General features: G+C 41.0%; 1 protein-coding gene and 1 non-coding gene across 2 annotated transcripts; one reads left to right on the top strand and one right to left on the bottom strand.

The window, feature by feature from the left end:
• Nucleotides 1-8,072: 8,072 nt before the first annotated feature.
• On the top strand, nt 8,073-16,569 carry CNEP1R1 (CTD nuclear envelope phosphatase 1 regulatory subunit 1). The gene is made up of 5 exons (XM_017530165.2): nt 8,073-8,211; nt 9,234-9,305; nt 12,166-12,239; nt 15,793-15,902; nt 16,485-16,569. The coding sequence occupies exons 1-5, from the start codon at nt 8,187-8,189 to the stop codon at nt 16,567-16,569; spliced, it is 366 nt and encodes a 121-aa protein (XP_017385654.1). The 5' UTR covers nt 8,073-8,186.
• Nucleotides 16,128-16,261, bottom strand: LOC119471527. The gene has a single exon (XR_005200600.1). It is a non-coding gene; the product is annotated as a U4 spliceosomal RNA (small nuclear RNA).
• Nucleotides 16,570-17,562: the final 993 nt, after the last annotated feature.

Genomic DNA, 17,562 nt, shown 5'->3' with positions numbered 1-17,562 from the left:
ACAGGCACGTGCCACCACACCTGGTTAATTTTTGTATTTTTAGTAGAGACAGGGTTTCACCATGTTGGCCAGGCTGGTCTTGAACCCCTGACCTCAAGTGATCTGCCTGCTTCAGCCTCCCAAGTGCTGGGATTACAGACATGAGCCACCTGGTTACTTATATTTTTATTGTTGAGATATAAGAGGTTTTTTATCTTTTAAAAAATTAATTCTGGATACAAGTCCCTTACCAGATATATGATTTGCAAATATTGTCTTAAACCCTATGTGTTGTCTTTCACTTTCTCAGTGGTATCCTTTGAAGCACAGAAGTTAATGCTATATTTTAAAATTAAGATATAATTTACATGCCATAAAATTAACCCTTTTAGAGCTAAGCTATGAGGATGCAAAGACATAAGAATGATACAATGGACTTCAGGGACTTGGGGGAAAGGGTGGGGGTGGTGAGGGACAAAAGACTACATATTGGGTACAGTGTACACTGCTTGAGTCATGACCAAAATCTCAGAAATCACCACTAAATAACTTATTGGTACCTAAGGCCCTGCCAGGCAAGGGTTAAGTCTCTCACCCAGATACTTAAAGAATAAACTATGTTCTAACTGCCACAATGCTCTTTGTTTTTTCTCTAGCAGCTAAACAAGCAATATTGAAACAATTGCAGCTTACCAAATACCAGTCACTGACTAACTGATCCCTTTGTTCCACAGGCCTTAACTCCTGCTTTCATTAGACAAGAGACTGACTTCAGTAACTTTCTCCTGATAAGAGACCACCCACCACAGACTGGTCCTAGCCAGTATACAGAGGCTGTACACTGAGTGCCTTTATGTTCTCTGCTTCACCTTTTGACATAAAGGGTCTAACTGCAATGCATTTCAATGTTAAGTCTCTACCCCAAAGTGAACCTGTGACCCATGTAAAATACATGATTGTTTATTATGCATGGGTGCACCCCTCTTTCCTGAATATTCATAGTTTTTCTCCTATAACATGTTAAATATGTATAGTTGGCCAACCCGTTTGGCATAAATTCCTGTTTCACCCTTATCTCCTTCAAAGAACCTGCTTTTTGTCTCTGCCAGAGACCATGCTTCCCAGCCCATCAGGATGGCCAGCCTGCGGGCTCCAAACCTTTCTAAGAAATAAACCTCTCCAGGTCAGGCACAGTGGCTCATGCCTGTAATCCACTTGAGCCCAGGAGTTCCAGACCAACCTAGGCAACATAGTGAGATTCTGTCTTTACAAAAAAAAAAAAAAAAAAAACCTTAAAAATTAGCTGGCCATGGTGGCATGTGGCTGTGGTCCCAGCTACTCAGGAGGCTGAGGCGGGAAGATTGCTTGACCCCAGGAGTTCAAGTCTGCAGTGAGTTATAATTGCATCCCTGCCCTCCAGCTGGGGCAACAGAGCAAGACCCCGTCTCAAAAATAAACAAAGAGAAATAAAGCTCTCCTCCCCAAATTTATGAACCTCATGATTCTTTAGTTGACAGTTCTATGGAAGAAGTAACAGTAATAGGATACAGTGAGAAAAAGGAAGGTTAGCAGGAGCTCATGCTCTGGGAGGGCTTCATAAAGCAGAGGCATTTGAGCTGAGAACCAAAAGATGGATGAGAAGAATCCAGCCGTGCAAAGATGAGGGCTAAGAAGGTTCTAAGGAGCACTGGAATCTTTTCCCTATTGGTACTTTGCGTATTTAATTCATCCTCAACCTTCCTCCTTCCCATTTGCCAGCAGAATTAATTGATGCCCCCACCACATCATTTTGCAGGTTCCTCTACTATAGCATTTTTCAGTTTTCCATTTAGGCTGCCTTCCTTGGGACCAAACCCTTTCCATGCATTACTTCCCTTTTCCCTCCCATGTGACATTTTTTTTAAACAGTGGATCGAAATCTACTAGAAGTCTGTAAAATCTATGTACTGAGTCGTGACTATTATTATTATTTTTTAAATTTTTGCGGGTACATGGTAGCTGTATATATTTGTTAGGGACATGATGACTATTATTTTTTAAAAAATTAACTCAGGCCAAGCACTGTGGCTCACGCCTGTAATCCCAACACTTTAGGAGGCTGGGATGGGCAAATTTCTTGAGCTCAGGAGCTTGAGACCAGCGAGGGCAACATGGCAAAACCCTGTCTTTACAAAATATAAAAAAAAAATTAGTTGGGCATGGTAGTGTGTGCCTGTAGTCCCAGCTACTTGGGAGGCTGTCGTAGGAGAATCACTTGAGCCCAGAAGGCAGAGGTTTCAATGAGCAGAGATCATGGCACTGCACTTCAGCCTGGGTGACAGAGTGAGACACTAAATTAAAAAAAAAATTTTAATTAAATACTAAAAAGAAACTTAATGGGAAGTGAGGGTGTACGGTGTGTGGTTTCACGACCCGTTGTTTTGGTCGTGTGTGGGTGTGTGTGCATACTCACAGTGTTCTCACCACAGTACAAAGCATGTGCCTGAGAGTTCAGTTAAAAAAAAAGTTTGAAAGTCATCAAGGCCCATTTCACAACAGAGAAAGTAAAAATCAGTTTGCCCGGATCTCACAATGATTGTCATAGCCTGAATTTAAGTCCTAAGTCAAACCACCCCTTTTGACTTCTTGCTCAATGTTCCATTTCTCCATCTCCAAGTCTAATTCATCACATTTCCCTTTGGCACGCAGCAGTGCTTAGAGGATGGCTATTGAACATCTGTTATATGACAGGCTCTCCTGGGCTAGATCCTGGGGAGGTGAGGAGTGAAGACAGACTGATGAATAGGACATTGCAAAGCATTGTGGTAAGTGGAAGCTTTGCTAACCTGCCTTCAAAAGGGACAGTTCTGCTGACTACAGGGCTTTTGTTTGCCAAAGGGGGTTGTGCAAGTTTCTAGCAAGAGCTTGGGACAACAGAGGGAACAGTAAGGGCTACCTGGGGTGTTGCCTCTCTCTACCCTTCATTCTCAACTGTATTAAAATAAATGTTGAACATGCTTTTGAGAGGGTGCATGTTATTAGCCTGTCATTGGCACCCACATTTATGGATAGAGGGACTGGGGGACATAAGGGAGGGAGACAAGAAAATAGGGTCTCATAGGTTAAGGAATTTGGACCATGAGGTAGTCAGGGAGATGAAAAGGAACAGATTTTAAAGCTTCATATCAATGGGATTTGGCAAGGAGAACATAGTAACACGTATTTAAGGAAGATGTGTCCCAGGCATTAGAGTATGAGCTTTGCAACTAGAGTTGCAAAGATCTGAAGATTCACTGCTGCCATCTGTAAAGGTAGAGTTCAGTGTAAAAACAAAAGAAGACAAAACACTAATGACCCTTAAAACGCAATAAGATGAAGATCAGCTGCTGAGAGGGACAGCCTGTAAAATACTAAAGTTGGTTATCTTTTACTAGGGGGTTGCCACTCTGCCTTTTATAGTTTAGGAGCATCAAATCTTCTTTAAACCTCACAACAACAGCTCTATGAGTCAAGGGGTGCTATCAAATTCATTTTAGAGATGAGTTTATAGATGAGTAGATGAGTTGATCAGCCCGGAATCCTGTAGCTGGAGTTACATTCTTTCTCTCTCTTTCCACATGGTACATCAGATCAGATAGCAAACCCTATTAGCTCTACCCTCAACATATATTAAACATTTAAGCCTGGACAACATAGTGAGATTCTGTCTCTGAAAAAAATAATAGTTGGGCGTGGTCCCAGCTACTAGGAAGGCTGAGGTAGGAGGCTCACTTGAGCCTGGGAGGTCGAAGTTGCAGTAAGCTATAATCACACCACTGCACTCTAGCTTGGGTGACAGCAAGACCTTGTCTCAAAAACAACAACAAAGAACCACTTCCCATCACCTTCACTACTACCTGGCCCACACCATCATTTAGGCTTGATTACTACAATGGTCTCCAGCTTCCACTCCGTATCCACACACAACAGTGTTTTGTAAAACATTAAAAGATTACATGGCTCTCCCGCTCAGAACCCTCTGGGGTCTCCCTAAAATGACTATAACAGTGACAGTGATCTTCAGAGAGTTCCTCTTGCTGTACCCTGTCAAATAATTCTGACAAGCTATATGCCATGTAACATGTTTTTAAAGTGACATCACAAATTTTCATCATGGGTTTGAATACTTGTAAAAATGTAATTTCTGGCAAATAGTAGATATTGACATTTGGAAAGAAAGCCATTGCATCATCCTTTTCTTATTTTATTTTATTTAGGCAGAGTCTTGCTCTGTTGCCCAGGCTGGAGTGCTGTAGTACAATCTCAGCTCATTGCAACCTCTGCCTCCCCAGTTCAAACGATTCTCCTGCCTCAGCCTCCTTGAGTAGTGGGACTACAGGCATATGCCAATATGCCTAGCTAATTTTTGTATTTTTAGTAGAGACAGAGTTTTGCCATGTTGGCCAGGCTGGTCTCCAATTCCAGAACTCAGATGATCTGCCCACCCCAGCCTCCCAAAGTGCTGGGATTACAGGCATGAGCCACCACGCCCGGCCCATTGCATCATTCTTTTAAATGTATTCAACTGAATAGAAATACTATGGCAGGTTGATATTCACCACCATCCCTTTAAAAATACATGAATATTGGCTGGGTTCAGTGGCTCACACCTGTAATTCCAACACTTTGGGAGGCCGAGATGGGCAGATCATGAGGTCAGGAGTTCGAGACCAGCCTGACCAACATGGTAAAACCCCATCTCTACTAAAAATACAAAGAATTAGCCGGGTGTGGTGGTGCATGCCTATAATCCCAGCTACTCGGAAGGCTGAGGCAGGATGATTGCTTGAACCCAGGAGGTGGAGGTTGCAGTTAGCCAAGATAAAGCATTGCACTCCAGCCTGAGAAACAAGAGTGAAACTCCGTCTCAAAAAAAAACAAAAACAAAAATAAAAATATATGAATATCTTAGCTGGGTGAGGTGGCTCACACTTGTAATCCCAGCACTTTGGGAGGCCAAGGTGGGCAGATCACTTGAGGTCAGGAGTTTGAGACCAGCCTAGCCAACATGGCAAAATCCTGTCTCTACCCAAAAATATAAAAATTAGCCAGGTGTGGTGGTGTGCACCTGTAGTCCCAGCTACTCTGGAGGCTGACACATGAGAATTGCTTGAACCCAGGAGGTGAAGATTGCAGTAAGCCAAGATCACACCATTGCACTCCAGCCTGGGTGACAGTATGAGACCCTGTCTCAAAAAAGAAAAGAGAAAAAAATGATATCTCTTATCAATATAGATTTTCAAAAATCCTCAAAAAACATTAGCAAATCAAATTCAGCAACATATCAAAAGTGTTATACACCATGATGAAGATGTATTATCTGAGGAATGCAAAGTTAGTTTAGCATCAGGAAATGAGTTTGTGTAATATGTCATAGCAATAGAAAAAAGGACAAAACCACACGATTTGATAAGGATGCCTCATATATTGCTAGTAGGAATTTAAAATGGTGCAGCCACTTTGGAAAATAGTTTGGCAGTTCCTCAGAAAGGTGAGCATGAGCTAAACATATAGTTACTATATGAATCAGCAATTCTTCCGTTAGGCATATATCCAAGAGAATTGAAAACATACATTCAAGCAAAACCTTGTGCATGAATGTGCACAGCAGGATTATTCATAATAGCTGAAGAGTGGAAACAACTCAAATGTCCATCAAATAATGAATGGATAAACAAAAGATAATGTAAATACACAATGGACTATTACTCAACAATGAAAAGGAATTAAGTACTGAAACATTACAAAATGAATAAACCTTAAAAACATTACGTTAAGCGAAAGCAACTAAATCCAAAAGATAACATATTTGTAGCCTGGTGGAACTCCATCTCCACAAAAAATACAAAAATTAGCTTGGCGTGGTGGTGTGCACCTGTAATCCCAGCTACTGAGGAGGCTGAGATGGGATAATTGCTTGAGCCTGGGAGGTCAAGGCTGCAGTGAGCCGAGATTGCACCACTGCACTCCAGCCTGGGTGACAGAGTGAGACCTTGTCTCAAAAAAGAAAAAAAAAGATATATTGTATGTTTCCATGAAATATTCAGAATACGGAAACCCATAGAGGCAGAAAGTAGAATCATGGTTGCCAGGGAAAGAGAAAATCAAGAGTGACTAACAATAGATGCAGGATACTTTTGGGGGTGATGAAGATGTTGTGGAATTAGATGGGATGATAGTTGTAAAATTTTGTAAATATAATTAAAACAATGAATTGTATACTTTTTTTTTTTGAGACAATGTCTTGATGTATCACTCACGCTGGAGTGCAGTGGCACAATCTTGGCTCACTGCAACTTCCGCCTTCTGGGTTCAAGTGATTCTACTGCCTCAGCTCCCTGAGTAGTTGGGATTACAGGCACATGACACCATGCCCAGGTAATTTTTGTATTTTTAGTGGAGACAGGGTTTCACCATGTTGGTCAGGTTGGTCTTGAACTCCTGGCCTCAGGTGATCCACCTTTGGCCTCCCACAGTACTGGGATTACAGGGGTGAACCACGGAGCCCAGCCTGAATTATATACTTTAAAAGGGTTAATTCTTTTAAAAATAGATTTCAGTAGGTTTTGGGGGCAACAGGTGATATGTATGATACTGCCACAAAAACTCTGGTACATTAATCTTAGGATCTCTGGGGTGTTTTTTTGTTTTTGATTTTTTGAGACTGCCTCACTTCGTCACACAGGCTGGAGTGCAGTGACTCACTGCAACCTTTGTCTCCTGGGTTCAAGTGACTTCTGTGCCTCAGCCTCCCAAATAGGTGGGATTACAGTCATGCACCACCATGCATGCCTGGATAATTATTTTGTATTTTTAGTAGAGACAGGGTTTTGCCATGTTGCCCGGGGTGGTCTCAAACTCCTGACCTCAAGTGATCCACCCACCTCAGCCTCCCAGAATGCTGGGATTACAGATGTGAGCTACCACACCCAACCAGGCTTTCTTTCTTTCTTTCTTTTTTTTTTTTTTTTTTTTTTTTTTTTTTTTTTTTTTTTTTTTTTTTTTTTCTCGAGACATAGTCTTGCTCTTTTCCTCCAGGCTGGAGTGCACTGGCGAAATCTCGGCTCACTACAACTTCCTCCTCTCAGGTTCAAGCAATTCTCCTGCCTCAGCCTCCTAAGTAGCTGGGACTACAGGCACGTGCCACTGCACCGGGCTAATTTTTGTATTTTTAGTAGAGACTGGATTTCGCCATTGTTGCCAGGCCGGTCTCGAACCCCAACCTCAAGTGATCCACCCGTCTCAGCCTCCCAAAGTGCTGGGATTGCAGGCGTGAGCCACCGCGCCCAGCCAGGATCTCTGTTTTAACAGAACTATTCTTATTTGAAATCAATTACTTATTTGCACGTTTATTGCCTGCTGTAACCCTTCCTCTTTGTGGGCAGGAATCCTGTCTATCTGGCACATACCTGTATCAATACAGTGTCTAGCATGTTAGGCAATAAAATGTGTTTGAATGAATGAATGCCACGCATAAATGAACAAGAAGGCCTTGTTATCAAATATAAATGTAGTCAATTCCTTACAGATCTCTTTTTAAGTTATAGGTATTTGAGCTTATACTTTGACTCATTTATGAATTATGAAAGTTGGGTTATGTGAGAAGAAAGTAACCAAGAGAGAAGAGTTTACTTAAAGGGTTGGTTATCTAGGATACCATAATTAAGGAAACTGGTTATTTGAGGTTCTAGTTAGTTCTGTACAGGTTTTATTTCTCCTTGAGGTCCTTGAGAACAGAACCAGCCCTGATTTCTGTATCCTTCGCTGGCGACCAGAATAATACCTGAAAGGTAGTGGGCGCTCAATCAATATTTGAGGAATTTAAGAACCAAGCTGGGAACGGGGAGTAAATGAATGAACTGTCTCCGTGGGGCTGCAGTTTCTCCCCGGGGCAGGAGGCGGCGTCAGCGTTACGCCAGCCCGGCCACCGGCAGTTCTTGGTCCCTTCGGCTGACCGTCCAACGCTAGGCTCAGAGGCCGGTGCAGAAGAAAGCCAATAGAAAACAGTCTTAGTTGGAGGTCCGGCAGAAGTGTCCAATGAGCATAGCGGGTCTAGGCAAGGGGCGGTGCGATGGGGAGGGGCAGCGGGGAGCGGTTAGAGGTGGGAGTTGGTTCTGCAGACCGGGCGGGGGCCGCGGAAGCTGCGATGCGGACAGGGCAGCTGCGGTGACCCTTAGCTGCCGCCCGACATGAACTCGCTGGAGCAGGCGGAAGGTAGGGTGGGCCGCCTGGGCCCGTCCCACGTCTCCTCTCGGAAGCTGGCGGCGCTTCGGAGGGGCCGGCGTCGCGAAGACCCCCGCCCCGGGAGGAGGACGCGGAGGATGGAGCTCGGGGCCCGGAGCTTGGGGGCGCGGAGCGGCCGTACCTGGCCAGACGCGAGGGGCGGCGCCTCAGCTCCCTCCGTCCCCTCAAGCCTAGAGGGTCGAGCTCCTCGCCAGCTTCTATTTTTATTTTCTGTTCATTGGCAGATACTTACACTTCGTGCATTGCAGCCTGTTAATTCATTTCATTTCATTCTCACAACCCAGCGAGTTGTATCCCTGATTCCTGTGGTGGTTTCCGGTAACTGCCAAGGTTAGGAAGTGCTGCTCGGTGTTTTAAAGTTTAAAGCACACCACTCATTCAGAGCGAGCAGCTTAGACACCCGTCTTCTAGAACTGGGCGCTGCCTGGGTGCCACGAAGATCACCTGTACCCCCTTCAGAGGGGGCACGGGAATGTCTTTCCATACCCACCCGCTATCAGTGTCAAGAAGTGTAGTAACGCCAGACGGCATAGCCATTAATTAAATATAAGAGCTGAAAATCCGAGGCAGGTAATTGCAGTCAAGTAGACCTCGAAGACTTTGATGTTAGGCACTACGTGGTTCTAATGGGAAGTTCTCGGTTCTCAGAGAGCTAAAACTCGACCTCATTTTAATTTTGTTTGCAACTCTCAAAATGTTCCCTTTTGGCTGTGGCTGAGGCTGCTGCTGATTTCTCCCCATACCATTTTATGAAGCTTCTAAAAGTGAATCAGCAAGTTTTCCTATATGAGGGATTGGAATTGAAGAAGCTTAATGTTTTTGTCAGGTGCTTAAAAAGCTGTCAGTAAATGAACAGTGCAGTGATACATGGAAGTTGTGTAAAACGTGAAACAGTTAAGAGTATCTCACATGTCGTCTTAATGTTAGACACTCCGACATTTCGTCAGACGATTAAGAGTGTCTAATTAGAAAATTGACATCTTTCTACCTAGATCTCAAGGCTTTTGAGAGGAGACTTACTGAATATATTCATTGTTTGCAACCTGCTACTGGACGTTGGAGAAGTAAGTTCCTGAATGTTATTTTAAGGGAAAACTAACAATACTTTAATACTTACATGGGAATGATTTGCTTTTATGTACAATGTTTGCATAAATTTAACATTGTAAACGATGCCTTATGAAGAAATTTTTAAGACAAGGAAATTATAACTGGCTTTCTCAAAAGAACAGTCTGTTTCATGAAGTTGTTTATATTTTTCCATTGAAAATATTTTGGCCAGGCTTAATAGCTCACGCCTGTAATCCCAGCACCTTGGGAAGCCGAGGCAGGCGGATCACGTGAGGTCAGGGGTTCGAGACTAGCCTGGCCAACGCTGTGAGACCCCGTCTAATACAAAATTAGCCAGGCGTGGTGTTGTGCGTCTGTGATCCCAGCTACTCGAGAGGCTGAGGCGGAAGAGTTGCTTGAACCTGGGAGGCAGAGATTGCAGTGAGCCGAGATCATACCATTGCACTCCATCCTGGGCGACAAGAGAAAAATTCGGTCTCAATAAATAAATAAATAGTAAATATATATATATATTTAATTTTTTAAATTATTAAAACTTTGATGAAGACATACCTAATAAAAATTTCTGTTGCCCGTTTAGCTTTTTTATAATTTGCCTACAATCTATTGGAATAAAGTTTTAGTAAGAAGAGTCATATTGGCAGGACGCAGTGACTCGTCTCTGTAACATGGAGACCCCATCACTACTAAAAAAAAAAAAAAAAATTTACCCAGGCATGGTGGCACACCCCATGGTCCCAGCAACTTGAGAGGATCACTTGAGCCCAGGAGGTCGAGGCGTTAGTGAGCTATGTTCACTGCACTCCAGCTTGGGGAACAGAGGGAGACCCTGTGTTTAAAAAAAAAAAGAAAGAAAGAAAATCAAGTTAGGTTATTTAATGTATACTTGAAAAAGTTACAAAATTACCCTTAGTTGATTTTTAACAGTATAATTGTGTTGCTTTGAAGCTTGACCTAAAAAAGAAATTCACATTATTACTGTCTATTCACAAGTATCATGACTGCTACAAAATGTAATTTGAACAGCGTTTACTGGCCCACGGAAATATATAGGAAATGTGGGCAAATATACAAGTCATGAGATCATCAAACAAAATGCTTTGCTAATAGGTGTTTGAAATAGGTTTTTGTTAGTTTGTTTTTGTTATTGAACAGCTCACTGCAACCTCAGCCTCCCAGGTTCAAGTAATTCTCCTGCCTCATTCTCCCAAAGAGCTGGGGATTACAGGCACCCGCCACCACACACAGCTAGTTCATTTTTGTGTATTTTTAGTACAGATGGGGTTTCTCCATTTTAGCCAGACAGTCTCAAACTCCTCACCTCAGGTGATCCTCCCATCTCAGCTTCCTGAAGTGCTAGGATTACAGGCATGAGCCACCATACCTGGCCAAAATAGTTTTAATTTGTTGGGTGGTCATTATTGAAATTTAATTCCTATCAAGAAGGAAGTGTAGTAGCACACGTTGAGGATTTGCTTTATTTCAAAGTGTAAATGTGTAAATCAGTTTCCTGGACCAAAAAAGCACTATTGAACCTAAGGGTCTCACAAGACTTTTTGTGTAATTTTTATTTATTTGCAAAGTTTTAATCATATGCTATGATAATTCTTGTTGGTCAGAATTCACAGATAATGATTTTCTTAGGTTCTCTGGTTTACTTAGGAATTATCCCCAAAATCTATGTTTCACTGTTACTTGAAAATCTGTTAAAATGTATATGATACTGCCCTATCTTATAAAATGTAATATAATAAATACACTTTACTTTTTCTGTGACTCATGGTCTTAGCACTTACTAGGTTAATGTACCAGTCAAATAAAGCATGTGTATGAGGTCCTTTCTAGTGAATTGATTTTAATATTGCTTATTTTTTAAAAACATACATGCATAATATAGAGCGTGTATTTCTGGAACTAGAGAATTGTAAGAAATTGAGTTCAGTCCGTTCTGGGTTCAGAACATGGTTTCAATATTTTTATCCCATTATTAAATACCTAAAATGAGATTTTTTTTTCTTTAGTTTACATCTTCTAAAAGTTCATCAAGGAATTCTAGATAATTAAGGTTTTACTATATTTCTATATTTGCTATATTTCTGTTGCTCTTGGAAACTTGTTTCCACATTTGAAAAATGTGTGCATCCTACCTGAAAGGCAACTGTCATCATCTCCAGAATATTAACTGGGTCTTGATGCCCATTTATTATTTTTTACTAATACCGTTCTCAAGTTTTACTTATGATTTATTTAGAATTTCTAAAATCATTCTAGCTCAGTGGAGAGAAAGACCTTTTCTAAGTTTTACTGGCAGTAATTTCTACCTTACTAAGTCCCTTGAAGAAAATCTGATACTAACGGGTGTGCTCCATACTTCCTGCACTGACTTTAACCATGGGCAGTCATCTGCAAAGCAAAATCCTTTAGTCAGGCCTCTCAGTACGTGCAGAAAGGAGTCTTTGATGATTTGTTTACATTAGAAAATGAGTTCGTTTGTTTTTTTTTTTAATTTGAGCTTATAAGATCTGCAAAGTCTTCACTAAGCACAGTGAACAGTTACATAGCATAGACTCTTCTACTGAAGTGTCACCATCGAATTGCTTTTAATTTCATTGGTCTTCATAAGTTCCGACCAAATAATAAGAGAAAGAGTATCCTTGATTACTAAGGTTCACAATGTTTAAGAGAATTCCTCGAAGTCGTATGGCAAGCCTCCCAATTTCTGAATCTAGTTAGTGCATTTTCCATTTAATAAAGTGCTCAATTCTTCGGTTGTCATTTAGTAGGAACTGGTGGTGGTAGTATCACATATTAAGTGTGTATTTGCTTACTAATTTCGTGTTTATCTTTCATCAGTGCTTCTTATAGTGGTATCTGTCTGTACAGCTACTGGTGCCTGGAACTGGTTAATAGATCCTGAGACACAAAAGGTAGAAGTTTTGTTTTAAAATCATTAGCATAATTAAGTGAGATAATGGATACTGCAGTGCTTTGTTAATGATAAAGTATTCAAACACTACCTATTACTACTACTAGTTATATTGTCCTATTAAAAATATGTCTTCTATTAATTTCTTTAAGGAAGATTTTGGCTGGTTGTTTTGAATTAAGTATCTTTACAAGGAAAAAGGTCTAAGAAATGCTATTATTTCTTAGACATTTCATTATTTTTCATTCAGTTCTGAATTTATCATTTTTACATATATTTGCATCTCTCATTTTTACTTCAGTGTGAGTATTCTCTTCATTCTGCTTTGTTCATTTAGTGTCATCAGTGCAAATTTTAAAAGTTCTAAAATAGGCCAGGCATGGTAGCTCACACTTAGAATCCCAACACTTTGGGAAGCCAAGGCAGGAGTTCAAGACCAGCCTGGGCAGTGTAATATCACAAGACCCCATCTCTACAAATAATTAAAAAATCAGCCAGGTGTAGTGGCGCATGCTGTAATCTCAGCTGCTTAGGAGGCTGAGGTGGGAGGATCACCTGAGCCCAGGAGATCAAGTCTGCGGTGAGCTATGATTGTGCCTGTACACTCCAGCTTGTGTGACAGAGCGAGACTCTGTCTCGGAGAAAAAGAGGGAGAGAAAAAAATTATAAAGTAATATTTTCTTCTGTGAGTTATCTCTGTTAATACCATTTTGCATCCTGTAAAGGAGGGGAGATGACTTTACAGGAAACGCATATGATAAAATAGCAAAATACAAGTGCAGTAAAGTCAGGACTAGATAAAAACAAGTTGGACCATGAAGTCAAAACCAGAAAGGAGACCAGCTCACTGCTATATAGGCCATGTAGCCCAACACAGTTGCCACAAGTGAATTACAAATTAGTCTCTGAGTTACCTCATCAGCGAAGGCACAGTTAAATCTGTGATTTTCATTGTCTGTGAAGATCCTTGAGTTAGCAAAGCTTTTCTTTCCTAGCATTTATCTCTGAAAACAATGTCTTGCCTAAAGTTTAACATAGGAAACACTGAGAGATCTCCCACTGGGCACTGTGCAAGAATATCCCTATGCCAAATGCAATAACCAACATCATATATTCCTTGAAGCATCCTTTGATGAAAGCTGATAGCATGTTTCTCAAATTTCTACCCCATTCTACTAATTTGTGCCTTAATTTCAAACTCCAGGTTTTTTATTAGAGAAGTAGTCTTGTTTTTCGGTGAAGTTTCTTTCCCTCAGTGCAGTTTTATTTAGGGGATAACGATGTAATTTTCACAGATCTTAAAAATCCCCTCTCCGCTTTAAGCTGCAATTAAGTAGACTACTTTCAGTAGCTCTATTTGTATCTTTTAGGTTATACAGAAGAAAAAATCTAATAGAAGGCTTCTGTCATCAGTCTCCATGGCAGTTCTAACAGCCAGAGGGTTTATTTCGCGTATAGTCTCCCTAACTTTATCCGCCGAGGTGGAGATATATAAAAGGATAAAAAGCAAGGGGAGATTGGTGATGGAATTTTATGTTAATAGAAGATTTTTATGGCAGACAGGAAACTCTCTTGTGTGTTCATTTATAAAAATCTGATCTTAAGGCTACACTTGGTAGTCATCTTTAGGGGAAGAGTGGAAGGAGGCTGGCAAGAAGATTGAAAAAGATCCATCTTGGGAAATGAGTCTGACTTCTAATTGGGAAAAATATAAGCTGATTTCAGCTATTTGAGATCTTAATAAAACACAGAATTAAATATAATTTGACGTAGGCCCAAAACTATGCAGCTAATATAATTTTCTAAATTAGGTGAGAATATAACTATTCACCTAAGGGTTGGCTCTTTATATTTCAGTATTTAATAACCCCAAACCTGACAGGAGTTTTAACCAGCAATTGTATCTGTATCAAGAGTTGCAAACTCAAGAGCCAGTGGCTAACTGGAAGAACTTAGGGAAAGAAAGAATATGGCATACTGGAAGTACCTGAATGCCTGGTCTGGAGAGAACTGCTGTTTTGATGCACTGAAGTACTGCCATGGAGGGAGGAAGGCTGAAACAAACTGACCTACTTAAAATTAAGACACAAAGCACTGTATATGCTAACCTTGTGCAGGCCACACACAACAGAGCTGGCTGGCCTCAGAGGTTTCAAGAAGACATTCTTCTGGAATATTAACTTTTCCTTGGGTCGTCATCTTTCTGGGAGCTTCTTTCCTAGTGTTTTCAGCCTCTCATTTCTTCATCTGACAAACTTCTGTAACCAGTACCATACCATGCTGGGTCATCTACGTGGTGCTTCCGTCTTGAAACGCATACCTGCACATCTCCTGGTGTGAGAGTGGAGTGAGGATGTGTTTAACTTGATTCTCTTGCTCCTGTCTAGGTACTAATCCACTTGATTTCTTTCTGCAGGGGCTCTAAATGCTTGTCTTTTCTGTTTCTCCAGTCAACATTTCCATTTGGGTGCCTACTCTTGTTCCACTCATGGATGCTGGACCCTTGTCCCTCTATATGTTCTTATACTTGTGTATTGTCCTGTTTTCTGCTATCATTTGATAGGTCCAGATCCGAAATCAGCTCTTTCTCTTTCATTCTAGTTCCTTATGGATAGCTACTAATCATTTTTCCCTGCTTGAATGTCCTGTGGTCATTTAGATCTCGGTAGCTTCAAGGCCAAATTTGTTTCTGCCTCTGCAGGGAGGAAGGGTGATGCTGGAGTTGAGTGTTATGAGGACATCTGTTAGCCAGGTGGAGGGAGAGAGTTGAACAAGGCAGTGTATATGTGGAAATATGGCAGGAGATGAAAATTAGAGTGGGACCAGGTTATGAATGGCATTCAACTCTTAAGGAAGCTTTTTAACAGGGAAGGTAGGCTGGGTGCAGTGGCTCACACCTGTAATCCCAGCACTTTGGGTGGCCAAGGTGGGCGGATCACCTGAGGTCAGGAGTTCAAGACTAGCCTGGCCAACATGGTGAAACCCCATCTCTACTAAAAATACAAAAATTAGCCAAGCATGGTGGCAGGTGACTAATCCCAGCTACTCGGGAGTCTGAGGCAGGAAAATCACTTGAACCCCAGAGGCAGAGGCTGTAGTGAGCCTGGAACACATCATTGCACTCCAGCCTGGGCGACAAGAGTGAAAGTGAAACTCTGTCTCAAAAAAAAAAAAAAAAAAACAGGGACTGTAACTAAATTGTATTTGATTTGTGTTTTCATTGAGACCAGAGGCCTCATCTTCACTCATCAGTGCAGAGTGCAGTAAATAGTTCTGATAGAGTTGTTTTTTGATTACAGGAATGAATTTTTAATGGTTCAAGTATTTGAAATAAGTGGAGGGAATACTGCTATATTGTTTTATAGAAGATAGAAGGCCTATATATTTTTATTTTTACAACACAGCAATACAGAGAACTAAGATTATTAGAAGTCTTCAAATCCTCATAGTTAGATGATAAAAAGCATTATATATATTTATGTACAAGAGGGGAGGTAGGAATCAGCCATCCTAAGATTTTTAACATTTTTATATTTTCAACTCTTCTTTTACAGGTATCCTTCTTCACATCATTATGGAATCATCCATTTTTCACCATTAGCTGTATCACTCTAATAGGCTTGTTCTTTGCTGGAATACACAAGAGAGTAGTTGCACCATCAATGTATCCTTTACCAAGGATTAAGTTTCATTCTCTAAAGTGCTTTCTTGATCTAGGTAATGGTTAAAAGCTTACTCTTGCTGGGCATGTTGGCTCATGCCTATAATCCCAGCACTTGGGGATGCCAAGGTGGGCGGATTTCCTGAGCTCAGGAGTTTGAGACCAATCTGGGTAACATGGTGAAACCCCATCTCTACTAAAATACAAATAATTTTTTTTTTTATTCAGTCTCCATAGAGACTGTTAAAAATTGCCAATGCCGACTATATTTCAAGTCGTCATGGCAGGGTAAAGTTTTCAATTAGCAATAATTGCGCCTCAGAGAACCCTCATTGGCTACGATACCGCCACTGAGCAAAGCTAAAATACAAATAAATTAATTGGGTATGGTGGTCTGTGCCTGTAGTCCCAGCTACTTGGGAGGCTGAGGCAGGAGAATCGCTTGAACCCGGGAGGTGGAGGTTGCAGTGAGCTGAGATCACGCCACTGTACTCCAGCCTGGGCTACAGAGCAAGATTCTGTCTCGGAAAAAAAAAAAAGCTTACTCTTAAAATGAGAAATTTTCCTTTGACCACATGAATACAGTATAGCTGCTCGGTGTCGAACGGTGTTAGCAGAATACAATATGTCTTGTGATGATGTAAGTATTTTTTTGGTTAGAAAATTATAGACCTGCATGAAAAGTGAAAATTTTGGCTTTAGAAAGATAGATATTTTATTAACAATAAATTTTCTCTGTGGAATTAATAGTGGGAATATATTTTATGGCATTGATTCTAAGATACTTTTACATTTTAACATCTTTGGTGTTGAGATCCATCTTATAATTAATGAGATCTAACAAATTGGCAGACTTAACAATTTAATCTTTCTTAATGGCATAAAATGAGGATACATCTTAGAAGCATCTTAGATTCAGTGAAGTACAGTGGTGGTTTATTACTGACCAGAAAGGGCTCATTGGATGTTGGTTTTATAAACTACCATTATTTATCAAGTGATATGCTATAATATTATTTGTCATAGATAAATAGAGTCATAGATTAATTTGTGGACTATGGACATGTGAACCTATTGTGTTAAAAGTAGATCATGGGGGACTGGGCACGGGGGGAGGGGACTGGGCATGGTAGCTAATGCCTCTGATCCCAGCATTTGGGAAGCTGAGGTAGGAGTATTGCTTGCGTCCAGGAGTTTGAGACTAGCCTAGACAACATTAACAAGACCCCATCTCCACAAAAAATGTAAAAATTAGCCAGGCTGGTGGTGCACACCTGTAGTCCCAGCTGCTTGGGAGGCTGAGGCAGGAGAATTGCTTGAGCCCAGGAGTTTGAGGCTGCAGTGAGCTGTGATCATACCACTGCAATCTAGCCTGCATGACAGTGAGACTCTGTCTTTAAGCAAATTAAAAACTATTATGTACCAGTGTATAATAAAGGTGTGTTACAATTTTGATAAGTAGCTTCTGTTTTGATTTGCTTAGTTTATTTATAAAAGTGTATTTAAAAAAAAAGTGTATTAACCTTCAACTTAAAAAGTCATTAAAACAGTAATACAGCCGGGTGCGGTGGCTCACGCCTGTAATCCCAGCAGTTTGGGAGGCCGAGGTGGGTGGATCACGAGGTCAAGAGATCGAGACCATCCTGGTCAACATGGTGACACC

Source organism: Cebus imitator, unplaced genomic scaffold (assembly GCF_001604975.1).
Source record: "Cebus imitator isolate Cc_AM_T3 unplaced genomic scaffold, Cebus_imitator-1.0 Scaffold63, whole genome shotgun sequence".
Taxonomy (NCBI): domain Eukaryota; kingdom Metazoa; phylum Chordata; class Mammalia; order Primates; family Cebidae; genus Cebus; species Cebus imitator.
Note: the sequence above shows the minus strand (reverse complement) of the source record. Positions and strands in the feature narration are given on the sequence as shown.

What these genes read in the sequence shown, in the direction of transcription:
- CNEP1R1 (XM_017530165.2), top strand. Translation starts at nt 8,187, where the DNA reads ATGAACTCGCTGGAGCAGGCGGAAG. An exon ending in TGCTACTGGACGTTGGAGAA is followed by an intron (nt 9,306 to 12,165) that starts GTAAGTTCCTGA and finishes ATCTTTCATCAG; the next exon opens with TGCTTCTTATAGTGGTATCT. An exon ending in TAGATCCTGAGACACAAAAG is followed by an intron (nt 12,240 to 15,792) that starts GTAGAAGTTTTG and finishes CTTCTTTTACAG; the next exon opens with GTATCCTTCTTCACATCATT.